At 36.4% G+C, this 13474-nt stretch overlaps 1 protein-coding gene across 5 annotated transcripts in view; it reads left to right on the top strand.

Moving 5' to 3' along the window:
* Window positions 1–13474, top strand: part of MAGI3 (membrane associated guanylate kinase, WW and PDZ domain containing 3) — a 261069-nt gene that overhangs the window by 153775 nt on the left and 93820 nt on the right. For all 5 annotated transcript variants that reach the window (XM_055584686.1, XM_055584685.1, XM_055584687.1 and 2 more), the window contains exon 3: window positions 10967–11086. In XM_055584686.1, coding sequence (XP_055440661.1) covers window positions 10967–11086 — 120 coding nt within the window. The remainder of the gene's footprint in view (window positions 1–10966; window positions 11087–13474) is intronic.

Genomic DNA, 13474 nt, shown 5'->3' with positions numbered 1-13474 from the left:
ACAAAGTATCACACATTTCACTACAGTATATCAATTTGTGGGGTGTTGCTAGAGCAGTATTTAGAGGGAAATTTATAGTAATGAATACTTACTTTAGAAAATAATAAAGATCTCTATTGATGATCTATTTTTCTAGCTTAAGAGCAAAGTAAACCCAAATTAAGTAGCAGGAAGGAAATAATAAAAAGCAGAAATCAATAAACTAGAAAATAGAGAAACAATATAAATCTGTGAAATTCAGAGCTGCTCTGGAAGATTAATAGAAGTGATAAACATTAATGGGAATGAGAGATAGTATCACTGAAAATCCTACAGAGGTTAAGTGGATAATAAGGAATTTTCTAAACTACTTATGCCAGTAAACTCAACAACTCGTATGAAATGTATAAACCCCTTGAAAGACAAAAACTACCAATGCTCACTCAGGAAGAAATAGAAGAACTGAACAGCCTTGTATCTATTAAAGAAATTAAATTTGTAGTTTTTAATTTTCCCGTAGAGAAAACTTCAGGCCCAGATGGTACTAGTAAATTGTTCCAAATATTTAAAGAAGAAATAATGCCAATTCTATACAGCTTCTTCTGAAAATTAGAACATTTCCCAATCTTACTCCATGATCTGAGCATTATCCTGATTCTAAAGCCAGATGAAAACATTAAGAGTATTAGACCAAAATTTTTCATGAACATAGGCTCAAAATCCTTTATTTTAGCAAATCAGTACATAGCAATATAGAAAAAGGATAACACATTTTGACCAAGTGAGAGTAGTCCCAGGAATGCAAGGTTGGTATAACATGTGAAGATTAATATAGTAACCAACTAGAAAAGCCATATGATCTTCTCCATAGGTGCTGAAAAAACATTTGACAAAAATTCAACTTGAGTTCATGATGTAATCTCTCAGAAAACTAGTCTGCCAGTTTATTACTCGCAGCCTCTTGGCTTCAAATCTACTCTTTTTGCCTACTTATGATATTGTCACATTTTCTCCTTACCATCTGGCACAATGTTGAGCTCTGTCAGTAGAAGGTGTAGGAAGGATACTGGAGAAAAAGAGTCGTCTTTTCCTGGCTTCAGTGTGCCTTTTTCTTTTTACTTCTGCCTGCAAAAAGATACTCAGTTTCAGCAGCACTCTAGCAGTCAGCTACCCAGGGACAAGTTCAGTGGTACACATGGCTGGGGTAGGGAGGGGAGTGAGGGGTAGGAGTGGGGGGAGTCCCAGCAGTGAGTTCTGGAACAGGCTCACATAGGTGGGTTCATAAATTCCACCCATGTGCCAGCTGAGTTCTTCACAGTTTCCTGATGAGTTCTGTGGGGAACCCAGCAGGCTCCCCAGATTTCAGCAAAATCTCTTGCAAATGTTTTTCCAGTGGGTTTCCAGCAAACCCAGCCAGTTTCCCAGCTGCTTTTCTAGTAAGTCCAAAACACCCCGCTACATGTCCCTTCCACTCAAAGCAGTTTGCTGGTGAATTTTATTGGTATTCCAGCAGACCCTGCCCACCAGCCTCAACTCACTGATAGTGAACCAGCTCTGTCCCAAGGCCACCCAGCAAACTTCTCTACCATCCAGTGGGCTGCTATGCACCTTCTCCAAAAAGGTCTGAATCTCAGACTTTGAGAGCATCTCTTTCTTCCAAGTTTTTTCCTTACTTGAGTATTCTTGTTCAACTCTAGGATGATACTCTTTAGAATTCTCTTTTATTCCGCCTTAGTTAATTCTTTATAAATAGTTAATAATTCTTTACGTAAGGTAGTCCTTGTTCAAGTTACCATATAATTTCTTCCTCCTGCTTGGACCCTGGCTGTTAAAGGATTGGTACTGGTAGCAGTCCCAGGAGACGGATGCTCCAAGAAGGGATTTTAAGATTGCTTTTGGATGTGTACTCGGGCTTGAGCACAGAGCCAAATTCCTTCCAGTGGGAAGCAGGTTGCTGATAATTTGTGATAAGTGATATCGTCATTTAATCTTAGTATAACCTGTGGCTGATTGTGACGAAGTACCAGTTGAGCCAAATACCTTGCGAACCCTAATGACTGCACACTTGACCATTAGAGCAGTAACAATGGCCCTAACACTGCGGTGTGGGATGGTTTCTCCTGAGTGCACCAAGGGCTTAAAGAGAGAAAATGGCAGCATAAAATCAAATGGTTTAATATTATTAAAAATTAATATAACAAGATTTTGATAACATTTTTAAATGGTCTCAGCCTGATACAGGCATTTGCTAACAAAGTCTTAAAAGAATGAACACTAACACAAAATAAATGCCAAATAAAAATCATTTAAAAGTTTGAAGATAATACTTCACATATTTAATATTTGAATTTTGCACTCCTGAAATGAAAATTTGAAGCACATAAAGTATCAGTTGCATTATCTGATCACCTTGATCTTTGGTAACAAATATTCAGACATAGGAAAAAATATTTCATTTTGCAGTGATCATTCATATAAGCTTGTGTCCTTTTTTAATGCTGAAAGTACTTGTTTTCTTGCCCTGATTGTTTTTGCCATTGAAGTCTATGTTGCTGTTACTTCAGATTGTAGACTAGTTTCTGATTTCAGGCTGAAGTGTTCTACAACAGCATTCACTTCTTGCACTTCTCTTATTTACAAAGCTCTGCAACTTGTAGCAAATATCAAATGGAGGAAAATATCAGAGAACATTGTTGAATAGTGTTCAGGTAACATTCGGATGCCCTGACCAGTGTTAAAAACATTACACAGAATCATGTGGAAGCTGCCAACTTAGGGTCTTATCTGGCCTTCAGTATATATTTGTAAGAACAACCCACTGTTATCATCAGAGCCCTGACCACACACTTCCAGCATGGGAACAGCTGCAGGTAAGGCTGATGGATAGATTGTGACCGCTGCTCTCCCCTATGCTTTTGTCCTAGTCCCTGGAAATGTCAGTGTTAACATTTCATTCTGCTTTCAATGTTTCCTGCTCTTGCTTTCAATGGATATCAATAGATTCTTTCAAACCAGTAGCATCTCTTTGTTAAATTATTAAGCTGTAATTCTCATAGTAGAACTATATATTTTTTCTTCTTCATTTTCCCTTTCAACTCATTTTTCTTGGAATTTAGAAAAAGTAAATCTGTCAGGAAGCTCCAGAAAGGAATTCCTACATGGAAACAATAATGTAAAACAGCTATAGCTCTTATATATTGTTTGTGGGAATGCAAAGTAGTATGTCTACTTTGGACTTTTTCTTATAAAGTTAAGCATACATTTATCATGACCCGGCAACTCTACTCTTAGGCATTAACCCAACATAAATTTAAATATAAATCTACCCAAAGACTTGTAAATGTACAACAGTTTTTTATATAGTATCTAAAATCTGGAAACAGCCTGAATGTCCACCAGCGGTGAATGCAAAATCAAATTTTGGCGTATCTATACAGTGGAATTGGAATACCCCTCAGTAATATAAGGATATTGAACAAAAAACTGTATGAATCTCAAAAGCATCATGCAAAGTGAAAGAAGCCAGACACAAACCACTACTGAAATCAAATTAATGTGTGATTTCATTTATGTGAGTGCCTATTAAAGGCAGAACTATAGTGGCAACAGGCCAGTGGCTGCCATAGGGTGGAAGACTGCAAAAGGGCACAAGGATACTTTTGGGGGCGACGGTTCCCAAAATTCATAGAACTCTATCACGAGAATTAGTGAACTGCATTATGGGCAAATTATACCATTAGAATTAGTCAAGTTTATTATAGATAAGTTATGTAAAGTGACCAAATCAGCTCCTGTAATTCTATTCCTTCATACTATCAACAACTAAAAAATGAAAATTTGTAGAAAAATACCATGTATAGCATAAAAATAGCATAAAAACAGTTGAAATACCTACTTCATCTCTGAGTATAAAGGGTAAAGATCTCTGTAAGGTAAAATTAGTGGACATTAATCTAAATATTTTGACAGAGATTTCTTGTTCATGGAGTAAAGACTCAATATGGTAAAGATTTCAGTTCTCCTCAAATTGATTAATAGATTCAATCTAATTCAATAAAAATTTCAGCATTTTTAGCCTGATTCTAGAATTTATAGAGAAAGGCTATGAATAGAAAAAAAACAATAACTTTTTCTGCTATATCTCAAGATTTATCACAGCAGTGTAATAATTGCAACATTGATGAAGGTGAGGAATGGTCAGTAGGTAAATGGGGTGTAGACACTCAGTCTCATATGGGCATTTCTGTATAGGATTCCTGTGACAGGAGTGCCATGGCCGATTAGAGGGGAAAATACTGATTTTTTCAATAAATCTTATTGAATAAGCATTTGGGGAAAAAAAGGAAATTGGGCTACTACTTCCCATCAAACCAAAAAAAAAAAGCTTCAGTACATTAAAGGTACTAAGTGTGAAAGGCAAAGCGGTAATGCTTTTTTAAAAAGAATGTAGAATACCTCCATGGCCTTGGAAAGGATTTCTAAAGCAGAACACAAAACCATTAGCTCTAAAGGAAAGAATTGATAAATTTGACTACATTAAAATGAAAAACTTCTATCATCAAAGGACTGTTTATTAAAAAAAAATAAAAGGTGAAAGGAAATCACAGTGAGAGAAGATTCTGTTTTGCAAAGTTTCAATAATGCAGGTAAGTAGGTAGGAGAAAGATGTCAGCTGAACTGAGAAGTACCATTGGTTCTTATTGCATTTTCTCTAGCCAATCTTGTGTTATCATCAAGTAGCAGCAAGTAAACACAGAACATACAAACACAGCTGAATGTTGCTTTTGTTTCACTGTGTATGATGCCTGTTCACCTCAGTTTGGCCTCTTTTCTCAATTTGAACTTGTACTTCATCTTAAAGTTATTGATTGTACCTTTTGCCTTGTCTTTATTATTCATTGTCCTCAACCCTCTATACCTTTCTTTCAAGCTACCTTTTCATAGAAAATTTTAAAAACAAAGTATTTTATTTACTCTAGTATTTTTTATTAGGAACATAACATCTACTAAATTGTATTAATATTTTTCATTGGGATTCTTATTGGCTTTACCAGTGCTGTGTTTACTGAGTTGTAGTAGAGTTTGAGAGATCAACCCTATCCTATTTTCTCCATAAGCTTTTCTTATTTTTGGTATCTGATTTTGCAGAAAGCACTATTTGAAGAAAGCATATTTCAAAGCATATTTCTGTAGCAGAAACACCCCATTTGCAACCACATATATCTGGCAAAAGACTGCAGTGCTGAAACACAATTATTTCACATTTTAGCCTCTCTACAATTGGAATGCATCTTGCAATATGTGAAATATTTCAATTATAATTGCCAGGGTTTGTTTTCTTTTTTAGGGTAAAATAATGGTATATTTTAGAAGCTGTTGATTGCTTAGATTTGATGAAGTAATGCAGTATCTAGAATGTAAAGAACTACGATTGTAAAAAGACAGGCAGCCCAACAGAGAAGCGGCAGACTTGAGCAGCCACTTTACAACAGAAGAAATCTCTGTGGCTAGTAAATATATGAAAAAGAATGCTTAATAGTTGCACATTAAATACAACGTGAGATACCTTTATATACTTAACATGTTGGCAGAAGTTTAAAAACATGGTAAGTATTGATGTGGACACAAATGGATGCGTGTGGTATGATTCCAATCCCATCAAGTTGCAAAGCAGGCAAAACTAAGCTATGTTGGTCAGAAATGCATTACTTAGTTGCTAAAAACACTTTTTTTTAAAAGAAATCATTATGACAAATGTAAAGATGATGGTCACGTTGCGGGTGGAGGGAGGGGGAGATTTGTGATTAGAGCCGTAATGAGGGGGCTTTTGGCATTGTAGTGGTGTTCTGTTTCTTCATCTGGATGAGTTTGCTTTCTTATTGCTTATTACTACTAAACTTTATTTAAACTTACAAATGGCTGTGAAAAGAGAAGCGAAAAGCAAAAGAGAAAAGGAAAGATATAAGCATCTGAATGCAGAGTTCCAAAGAATAGCTAGGAGAGATAAGAAAGTCTTCCTCAGCGATCAATGCAAAAAATAGAGGAAAACAACAGAATGGGAAAGACTAGAGATCTCTTCAAGAAGATTAGAGATACCAAGGGAGTATTTCATGCAAAGATAGGCTCGATAAAGGACAGAAATGGTATGGACCTAACAAAAGCAGAAGATATTAAGAAGAGGTGGCAAGAATACACAGAAGAACTGTACAAAAGAGATGTTCACGACCAAGATAATCACGATGGTGTGATCACTCACCTAGAGCCAGACATCCTGGAATGTGAAGTCAAATGTGGGCCTTAGAAAGCATCATTATGAACAAAGCTAGTGGAGGTGATGGAATTCCAGTTGAGCTATTTCAAATCCTGGAAGATGATGCTGTTAAAGTGCTGCACTCAATATGCCAGCAAATTTGGAAAACTCAGCAGTGGCCACTGGACTGGAAAAGATCAGTTTTCATTCCAATCCCAAAGAAAGGCAAAGCCAAAGAATGCTCAAACTACCACACACTTGCACTCATCTCACATGCTTGTAAAGTAATGCTCAAAATTCTCCAAGCCAGGCTTCAACAGTATGTGATCTTCAAGCTGGTTTTAGAAAAGGCAGAGGAATGAAAGATCAAATTGCCAACATCCGCTGGATCATGGAAAAAGCAAGAGAGTTCCAGAAAAACATCTATTTCTGCTTTATTGACTATGCCAAAGCCTTTGACTGTGTGGATCACAATAAACTGTGGAAAATTCTGAAAGAGATGGGAATACCAGACCACCTGACCTGCCTCTTGAGAAACCTATATACAGGTCAGGAAGCAACAGTTAGAACTGGACATGGCACAACAGACTGGTTCCAAATAGGAAAAGGAGTTCGTCAAGGCTGTATAGTGTCACCCTGCTTATTTAACTTCTATGCAGAGTACATCATGAGAAATGCTGGGCTGGAGGAAGCACCAGCTGAAATCAAGATTGCTGGGAGAAATATCAGTAACCTCAGATATGCAGATGACACCACCCTTATGGCAGAAAGTGAAGAGGAACTCAGAAGCCTCTTGATGAAAGTGAAAGTGGAGAGTGAAAAAGTTGGCTTAAAGCTCAACATTCAGAAAACTAAGATCGGGCATCTGGTCCCATCACTTCATGGGAAATAGATGGGGAAACAGTAGAAACAGTGTCAGACTTTTATTTATTTGGGCTCCAAAATCACTGCAGATGGTGACTGCCGCCATGAAATTAAAAGACACTTATTCCTTGGAAGGAAAGTTATGACCAACCTAGATAGCATATGGAAAAGCAGAGACATTACTTTGCCAACAAAGGTCCATCTAGTCAAGGCTATGGTGTTTCCAGTGGTCATGTATGGATGTGAAAGTTGGACTGTAAAGAAAGCTGAGTACCAAAGAATTGATGCTTTTGAACTGTGGTGTTGGAGAAAACTCTTGAGAGTCACTTGGACTGCAAGGAGATCCAACCAGTCCATTCTAAAGGAGTTCAGCCCTAGGTGTTCATTGGAAGTACTGATGCTAACACTGAAACTCCAATACTTTGGCCACCTCATGCGAAGCATTGACTCATTGGAAAAGACTGATGCTGGGAGGGATTGGGGGCAGGAGGAGAAGGGGACGACAGAGGATGAGATGGCTGGATGGCTCACCGACTCAATGGACGTGAGTTTGGGTGATCTCCGGGAGTTGGTGATGGACAGGGAGGCCTGGGGTGCTGCATTTCATGGGGACGTAAAGAGTTGGACATGACTGAGCGACTGAACTGAACTAAACTTTATATATATGTTTTATGTACTTTTCTGTACATTTCAGAATAAAACAGAAAAAGGAGGGAGTGATCAGTTATGTCAAAGGTTGTTGATTTGCCAGGTTATGGACTGAACCTTCACCAGTGGGTTAAGCAAAGTGAGACTTCTGATGCACAGATTGTCTCAGTGGGGCCGGTTGGGGCAGTTATCTGATTGGAATGGGCTCAAGAGAAAATGAGAGGAGAGGAATTGGACACTGAGGAAGAACTTGGAGGAATTTTTATGTAAAAAGGAGCAATATAATGTTGATTGGAGGGGATGTACAAAGCTTTACATTAAGTGTATAGAGAGTATCAAGAGTAGAAAGGTAAATTTTCTGGAGTGCTGAGGGCAGTGGAGTTGGATAGGGGAAGGTAGAAAACTTTTTATGTGTATGAGAGTACCTTATTTGAAGGGAAAAGTGAAAATTTATAATACATTTGTAAAGAGAATTAACATTCAAGCTACTTTGTAAGTCTTGGAAATATATATGCTAGAATCACACATTTTATGTTTATTAATGGAAAGAATCATGATCACCATCTTGCTCAGTGACACTTTGCAGAAAGAGAACCAAGCCCAAGGGGATTTAAGTGCTTGCTCAAAATTTTACCACTAATGATTATCCTAGACTAAAATGCAGAGTTGCTCCTGCCTCTTGGGTCAGTGCTTTTTTTTTTTTTTTTTTTTTTTTAATAAAATAGTATTATCTTTAGTATGATTTGCTTTTAAATTGGATTTTATATAGTCATTATGTTTATAGTAGAGTTTATTTAGATAATATTTCAATTAGCCTTTGCTACATAACAGACTACCCTAGAACTTAATGGCTTAAAATAACTATCATGTATGATTTCTCATGATTTCATGAGTTTGCTGAGCTCATCTGGACCCACTCATGTGGCTGGTCATTGGCAGGTAAGCTGGTGTTAGAGGGGCTAAACTGGCCTCTTTCATATCGGGGCCTTGGTGTTGTTTATTGGATGGAATTCTCGCTTATCATTCAGTAGTCTTGTCTGGACATCGGTACATGTTGGTGGGACCATTCCAAGGAGGCAAAGACAGAGGTCTAGACTCCTGAACTTGTACAACATCACACTAAGTTATTCAAAGCAAGCCTTAAGTCCAGTTCAGATTCAAGAGGTGAGGCAACAGGCTCCATCTCTTGATAGGAGGAGGTGTAAAATACGTGGTCATGTCTTCCATCTATCACAGCTGCTAATCATAAATTTACATTCTAAGATTAACTTTTACCTAATGTGGAACTGAAAGTTGTTAATTTGGGAACTCTAACAATGTAATTTTAATCAGTATATGAGAAACAAAAATTTGATATGAAAAAAAACGTTAAAAAGGGAAGTTATGTTTTAGAGATTTTATATCCTCTGTGATATAAAACAGATAAATGCAACAGTCTTTGTTACTTAGAATGTTTCCTTAATCATTATTTTCTGAGAATATTACCATTCATCATCATTGTGGGTTTTTTCACATTACAAAATGTAAAAGCAATTAATAGCTTCGCATGAATTAATTTATAATATGATAGCATATTTCCAGGGCCTGTGATGATTACATTTGTATAAAATTTTACTTAATTTATCTGACAACTATCTCATGAGTGCCTGCTATGGGATTTACACTGTGCAGAGACTTGGGGTATTGCTCTGAACCAAACAGATGAGGTTCCTGCATATTCCCATACCTATATGGGAAAGTTCTCTGAAGAAGCTTTCTCAATCAGAAGCTGAAGGATGAGTAGGAGTTAACTGAGGTAAGAGGGAAAGGGTATAGGAAGTCTTCCAAGGAGAAGAATGGCTTGGCAAAGGCCTTGGAGATAAGCAAGTGTGAGGAACATTAAAGGAATTGGAAAAAAAAATTGATTATGGCTAAAGCCTAGAATGTGAAAGGGGTGAGGCAAGAAAGAAGCTGGAGAGGTAGAACCTGGATTTTATATCAAGGATCATGGGAACCATTTAGAGGGTTTTTGCTCAGATGGTTTTAGAAAAGTCACTGATTGCAGTTTGGTTAAGGTCTGTAGCTAGGATGAAGACAGGGTTGAGCTCAGGAGACCAACAATACAGCCCATTGATACTGATATGGATTAAGTGGATGTGAGAATGAAGACAAGTATATAAATCCTATAGGTGTTTAGGAGATGGAATCAACCAGATTTGGTGACTAGTTGTAGAGTAGAAGGAAGAGCCCAAGGTTACTGTCTTGGGTTTCTGCCTTGGAGTGCTGTTAACAAATAGGTAGCATAAATAGAGAAATGGGCTTGGGAAGGCATCCTTGGCAGGACAATATCCTAACTGTTTCCAGGCTAACTACCTGGACATCTTGTTTGTATTTTCTGGTATTTGAAGTGACATTTCCAATTTCAGTTAAAAAGATATTGATTCTTGTTCAGTGAAATTCAGTAAAGTACAGCAGTGCTCCCATAACTTGAATTTATATCCTGGATCTGAAGATTTTACTTTGGCATTGATTCCTTACTAGATAGAAATTTAGTGCTCAGTTGCTGTAGTGAATTTCATTAAGCAATTTGCTTGTGGCTTAATGTTTTGAAATTACTTGAAGAGAATACTGACTAAGCAGCAATATGTATAATATTCACATTTTGTGAATTCATACCCTAAGCCCTGAGCCCTTTATTAAGGAATCTAAAAATAATTGCGTGGTTAATATTTGTTCAGGTTTTTTAAGTGGGGTTTATTAATAAAACAGTTTTAAAAAGTTGTTTCTCTTTTTTATTGTCTTACAACTCTAGTAAGTAGAATATTAGTTTACATTTCTGCTAAGGAAAAAAAAATATGTACGGTAGCTACATGAACCTGAAGCCTTTCCTTGGTGGATTTACCTCTCCTTTAAATGTTAAGCATGAGAACTAAGGTTTAAAAGAAGAATTAACTGTTGAGTCTTGGAAAGTTAAGCTTTCTTGGACACTAACATTTTAATCTTTGTAATTTTGAATTTCATAGCTATCTATAGATTTTATTAAAATACGTTTACTCATCCTGTAGTATTATCCTACTTTGACCTAGGAATGTTAATTTGCCTCAAATTCTCTTATCACTCTAGATACAATATATTCAATAGTGTTTCCCATGTGTTCTCTATAAACTGAATTTTCTATTATTTTCAATATTTTGTAAGTTTAAAAGCACTTTACAACCTATTTTTTTTCTTTTTTTCTCTCCTTAGGTACTACAAGGGCCCCCAGGGATGGGGAAGTACCAGGGGTGGACTATAATTTCATTTCTGTTGAACAGTTCAAAGCACTGGAAGAGAGTGGAACATTGTTAGAAAGTGGAACGTATGATGGTATGTCCCCAGATATTGACAACAGCAGCCCAGAAAACTGTCTGATTGATCGGAATTATTTCAAATGGAATTTGATCAGTAAAATACCACTTTTTTAAAAAGTTTTTTCTATTAGTCTTTGAGAGGTTTTTCTTTTGATTAGGCTATTTGTAATTTACTAATTAAGATGGGAATAAATGCATTCTGTGTTATTCTAAAGTTGATTGTAGACAGTATACGAAAATCATTAAAGCTAGCTAGTTTGCAGTATTTCATAATAATTCACATTCATTGTATTCACTCAAGCATTTGTGAGTTCTGTTTGTGGTTGGAAATAAAAATACTGTACCCTTTAAAAAATCTATTTATACTTTGGCTCTCTTGGAGAAAAGAGAGTATAGATTTGAAGAGGAAAATAATAAAAAGAGAAAAAATGGTTTTCTTTTCATAACTGTTTTCTCTACTCGATTCTAGGGAGTACTAATTTAAGATCAATTTCAACTTTTGAATGATTCTTTGTTAAATCTTTTTTCTTTTCTGTATCTAACAGTTCTTCACTGGCAAACTTGTGCACTCCAATAGCACCCTGTACTTCTCCATCATTGCTTTATCATGCTATTATAATTGCCTTTTTCACAAGCTCTGTGAAAGCAGATGTCATGTCTTTCTTAATGTTATCTTCAGTTCCTAGAGATAGCGTTCAATAAATATCTGATCGTGAATTCATCATATCCAAATATGCATTTGTGCTATCGAAAAGAGTAAGTCTTCATAATTTCTCTTTTTAGCTTTAGCAAGAGCTCAGGACAGGGAAGTCTTCATTTACTTCCTTCTTTTTCTCAGCAGTTTCATCTAGTCTGTTACCAATCGAATCTTTTCTTCCTTTGTAGCATCTTTCACACTGCCTTTCTTCATGCTTTCATCACCTCATTGCAGGCTCCCTGCACTGACTCATGCTGGCTGTGAGAGTTGATCTCATGTGTTCCAATTTCTTCCCTCTCGCCAGTCCACCCCGCTCGTTGCTACCATACTAGTCTTCCTTGCCAAGTGCAGTTCTGGTCATTTCTCTTTCCTTCAGAATCTTTAATGATTTCCTCTTGCCTGCTATGTTTGACCTAGCCACTCTTCCTGAGATTAGCATCCATGACTCATTCATTCATGTATTATTTATTTGACCCTTCTTTTATACTCGGTGCCAAGCACTACCAGAGGGACTAGAGATGCTGTGCTGAGCAACACTGAAATGATACTGACTTCATAAATCCCATATCTTAGTGGGGAAGGCAGTCAGAACACAAATAAGATAACTAAATTGAGATGTTATGAAGGAAACAAAAGCAAGGGATTTTTAAAGAAAATAATAGGAATGTCTAATTTAGATAAGATGGCCAGTAGAGACTTCTCAGAGAAAATGACAGCTGTTTATTTTTTATTTTTGTGCAAATAGCCTTCTCTCATTCACCTCCCTCTTATAGGCAACCATTCTGATGTGTTTAATATCTATGTTTTGGTTTATATGTGATCTTGCAACATATGTATTGTGTCTTCTGTACATGTATTTATTATTGACATCTGGACCATGTTCTGTATCTTATTAGTTTTAAACTGCTTTCACTTATTACTGTTTTTTAGATTCATCTACATTGCACATAAATGTAAATATATATGTAATTCACTGTTTTGTAACCATTGCACAGTACTCCGTATTGTGAATCCATTACCTAATGTTTCTCCTATTGATGGACTTCCAGTTTGCCTCCAACTCCTCATCACCACAGATCAATCTGCAGCATCCTCATACGTGTCTTCTTACAAACCTGTGTGAGAATGTCTGTGGCATATATATCCAAGAGCAGATTGTTGGGTTATAAGGTAAACATATAGTTAATATGATGAAGTTGTTTTGGGTAGCTCTGCAGTCTCTATTCCCCAGGCAGTGCCATGGGGAGTTGTAGTGGCTTTAGTAATGATTCCACATCCTTATCAACACTTGGCACCATCCAGCTTTGTAATTTTGCCAGTCTGACAGTTATACAAGTGGTGTCTCATTTTAATTTTAGTTTCTCTGGTAGTCAGAGAGTTTGAGCATCTTTTCATATGCTTGTTTTTTGAACTGCTGCAAATTGTCTATTCATTTGCTTTGTCCATTTTATTTTTAAACTGGGATCTCAATAACATTTCTGTTTGTAAATATTTATATTAGATACTAATTTCTTATTGTATATTGATATTTTCTCCCATTGTGTAACCTAATAACCTTGTTCTGTGTTTCTTCATTAAACCAAAATCCTTAACTTTTGTCAATCAGAGTTACCACTGTTTTCCTTATGATTGGTGTTTTGAAATTTAATTTAAGAAGTCATTGTCTTTAATGACTTAAATTGAAAAGATATTCTATGTTTTCTTCTG

The sequence above is a fragment of the Bubalus kerabau genome, chromosome 6 (assembly GCF_029407905.1).
Source record: "Bubalus kerabau isolate K-KA32 ecotype Philippines breed swamp buffalo chromosome 6, PCC_UOA_SB_1v2, whole genome shotgun sequence".
Taxonomy (NCBI): domain Eukaryota; kingdom Metazoa; phylum Chordata; class Mammalia; order Artiodactyla; family Bovidae; genus Bubalus; species Bubalus kerabau.
Note: the sequence above shows the minus strand (reverse complement) of the source record. Positions and strands in the feature narration are given on the sequence as shown.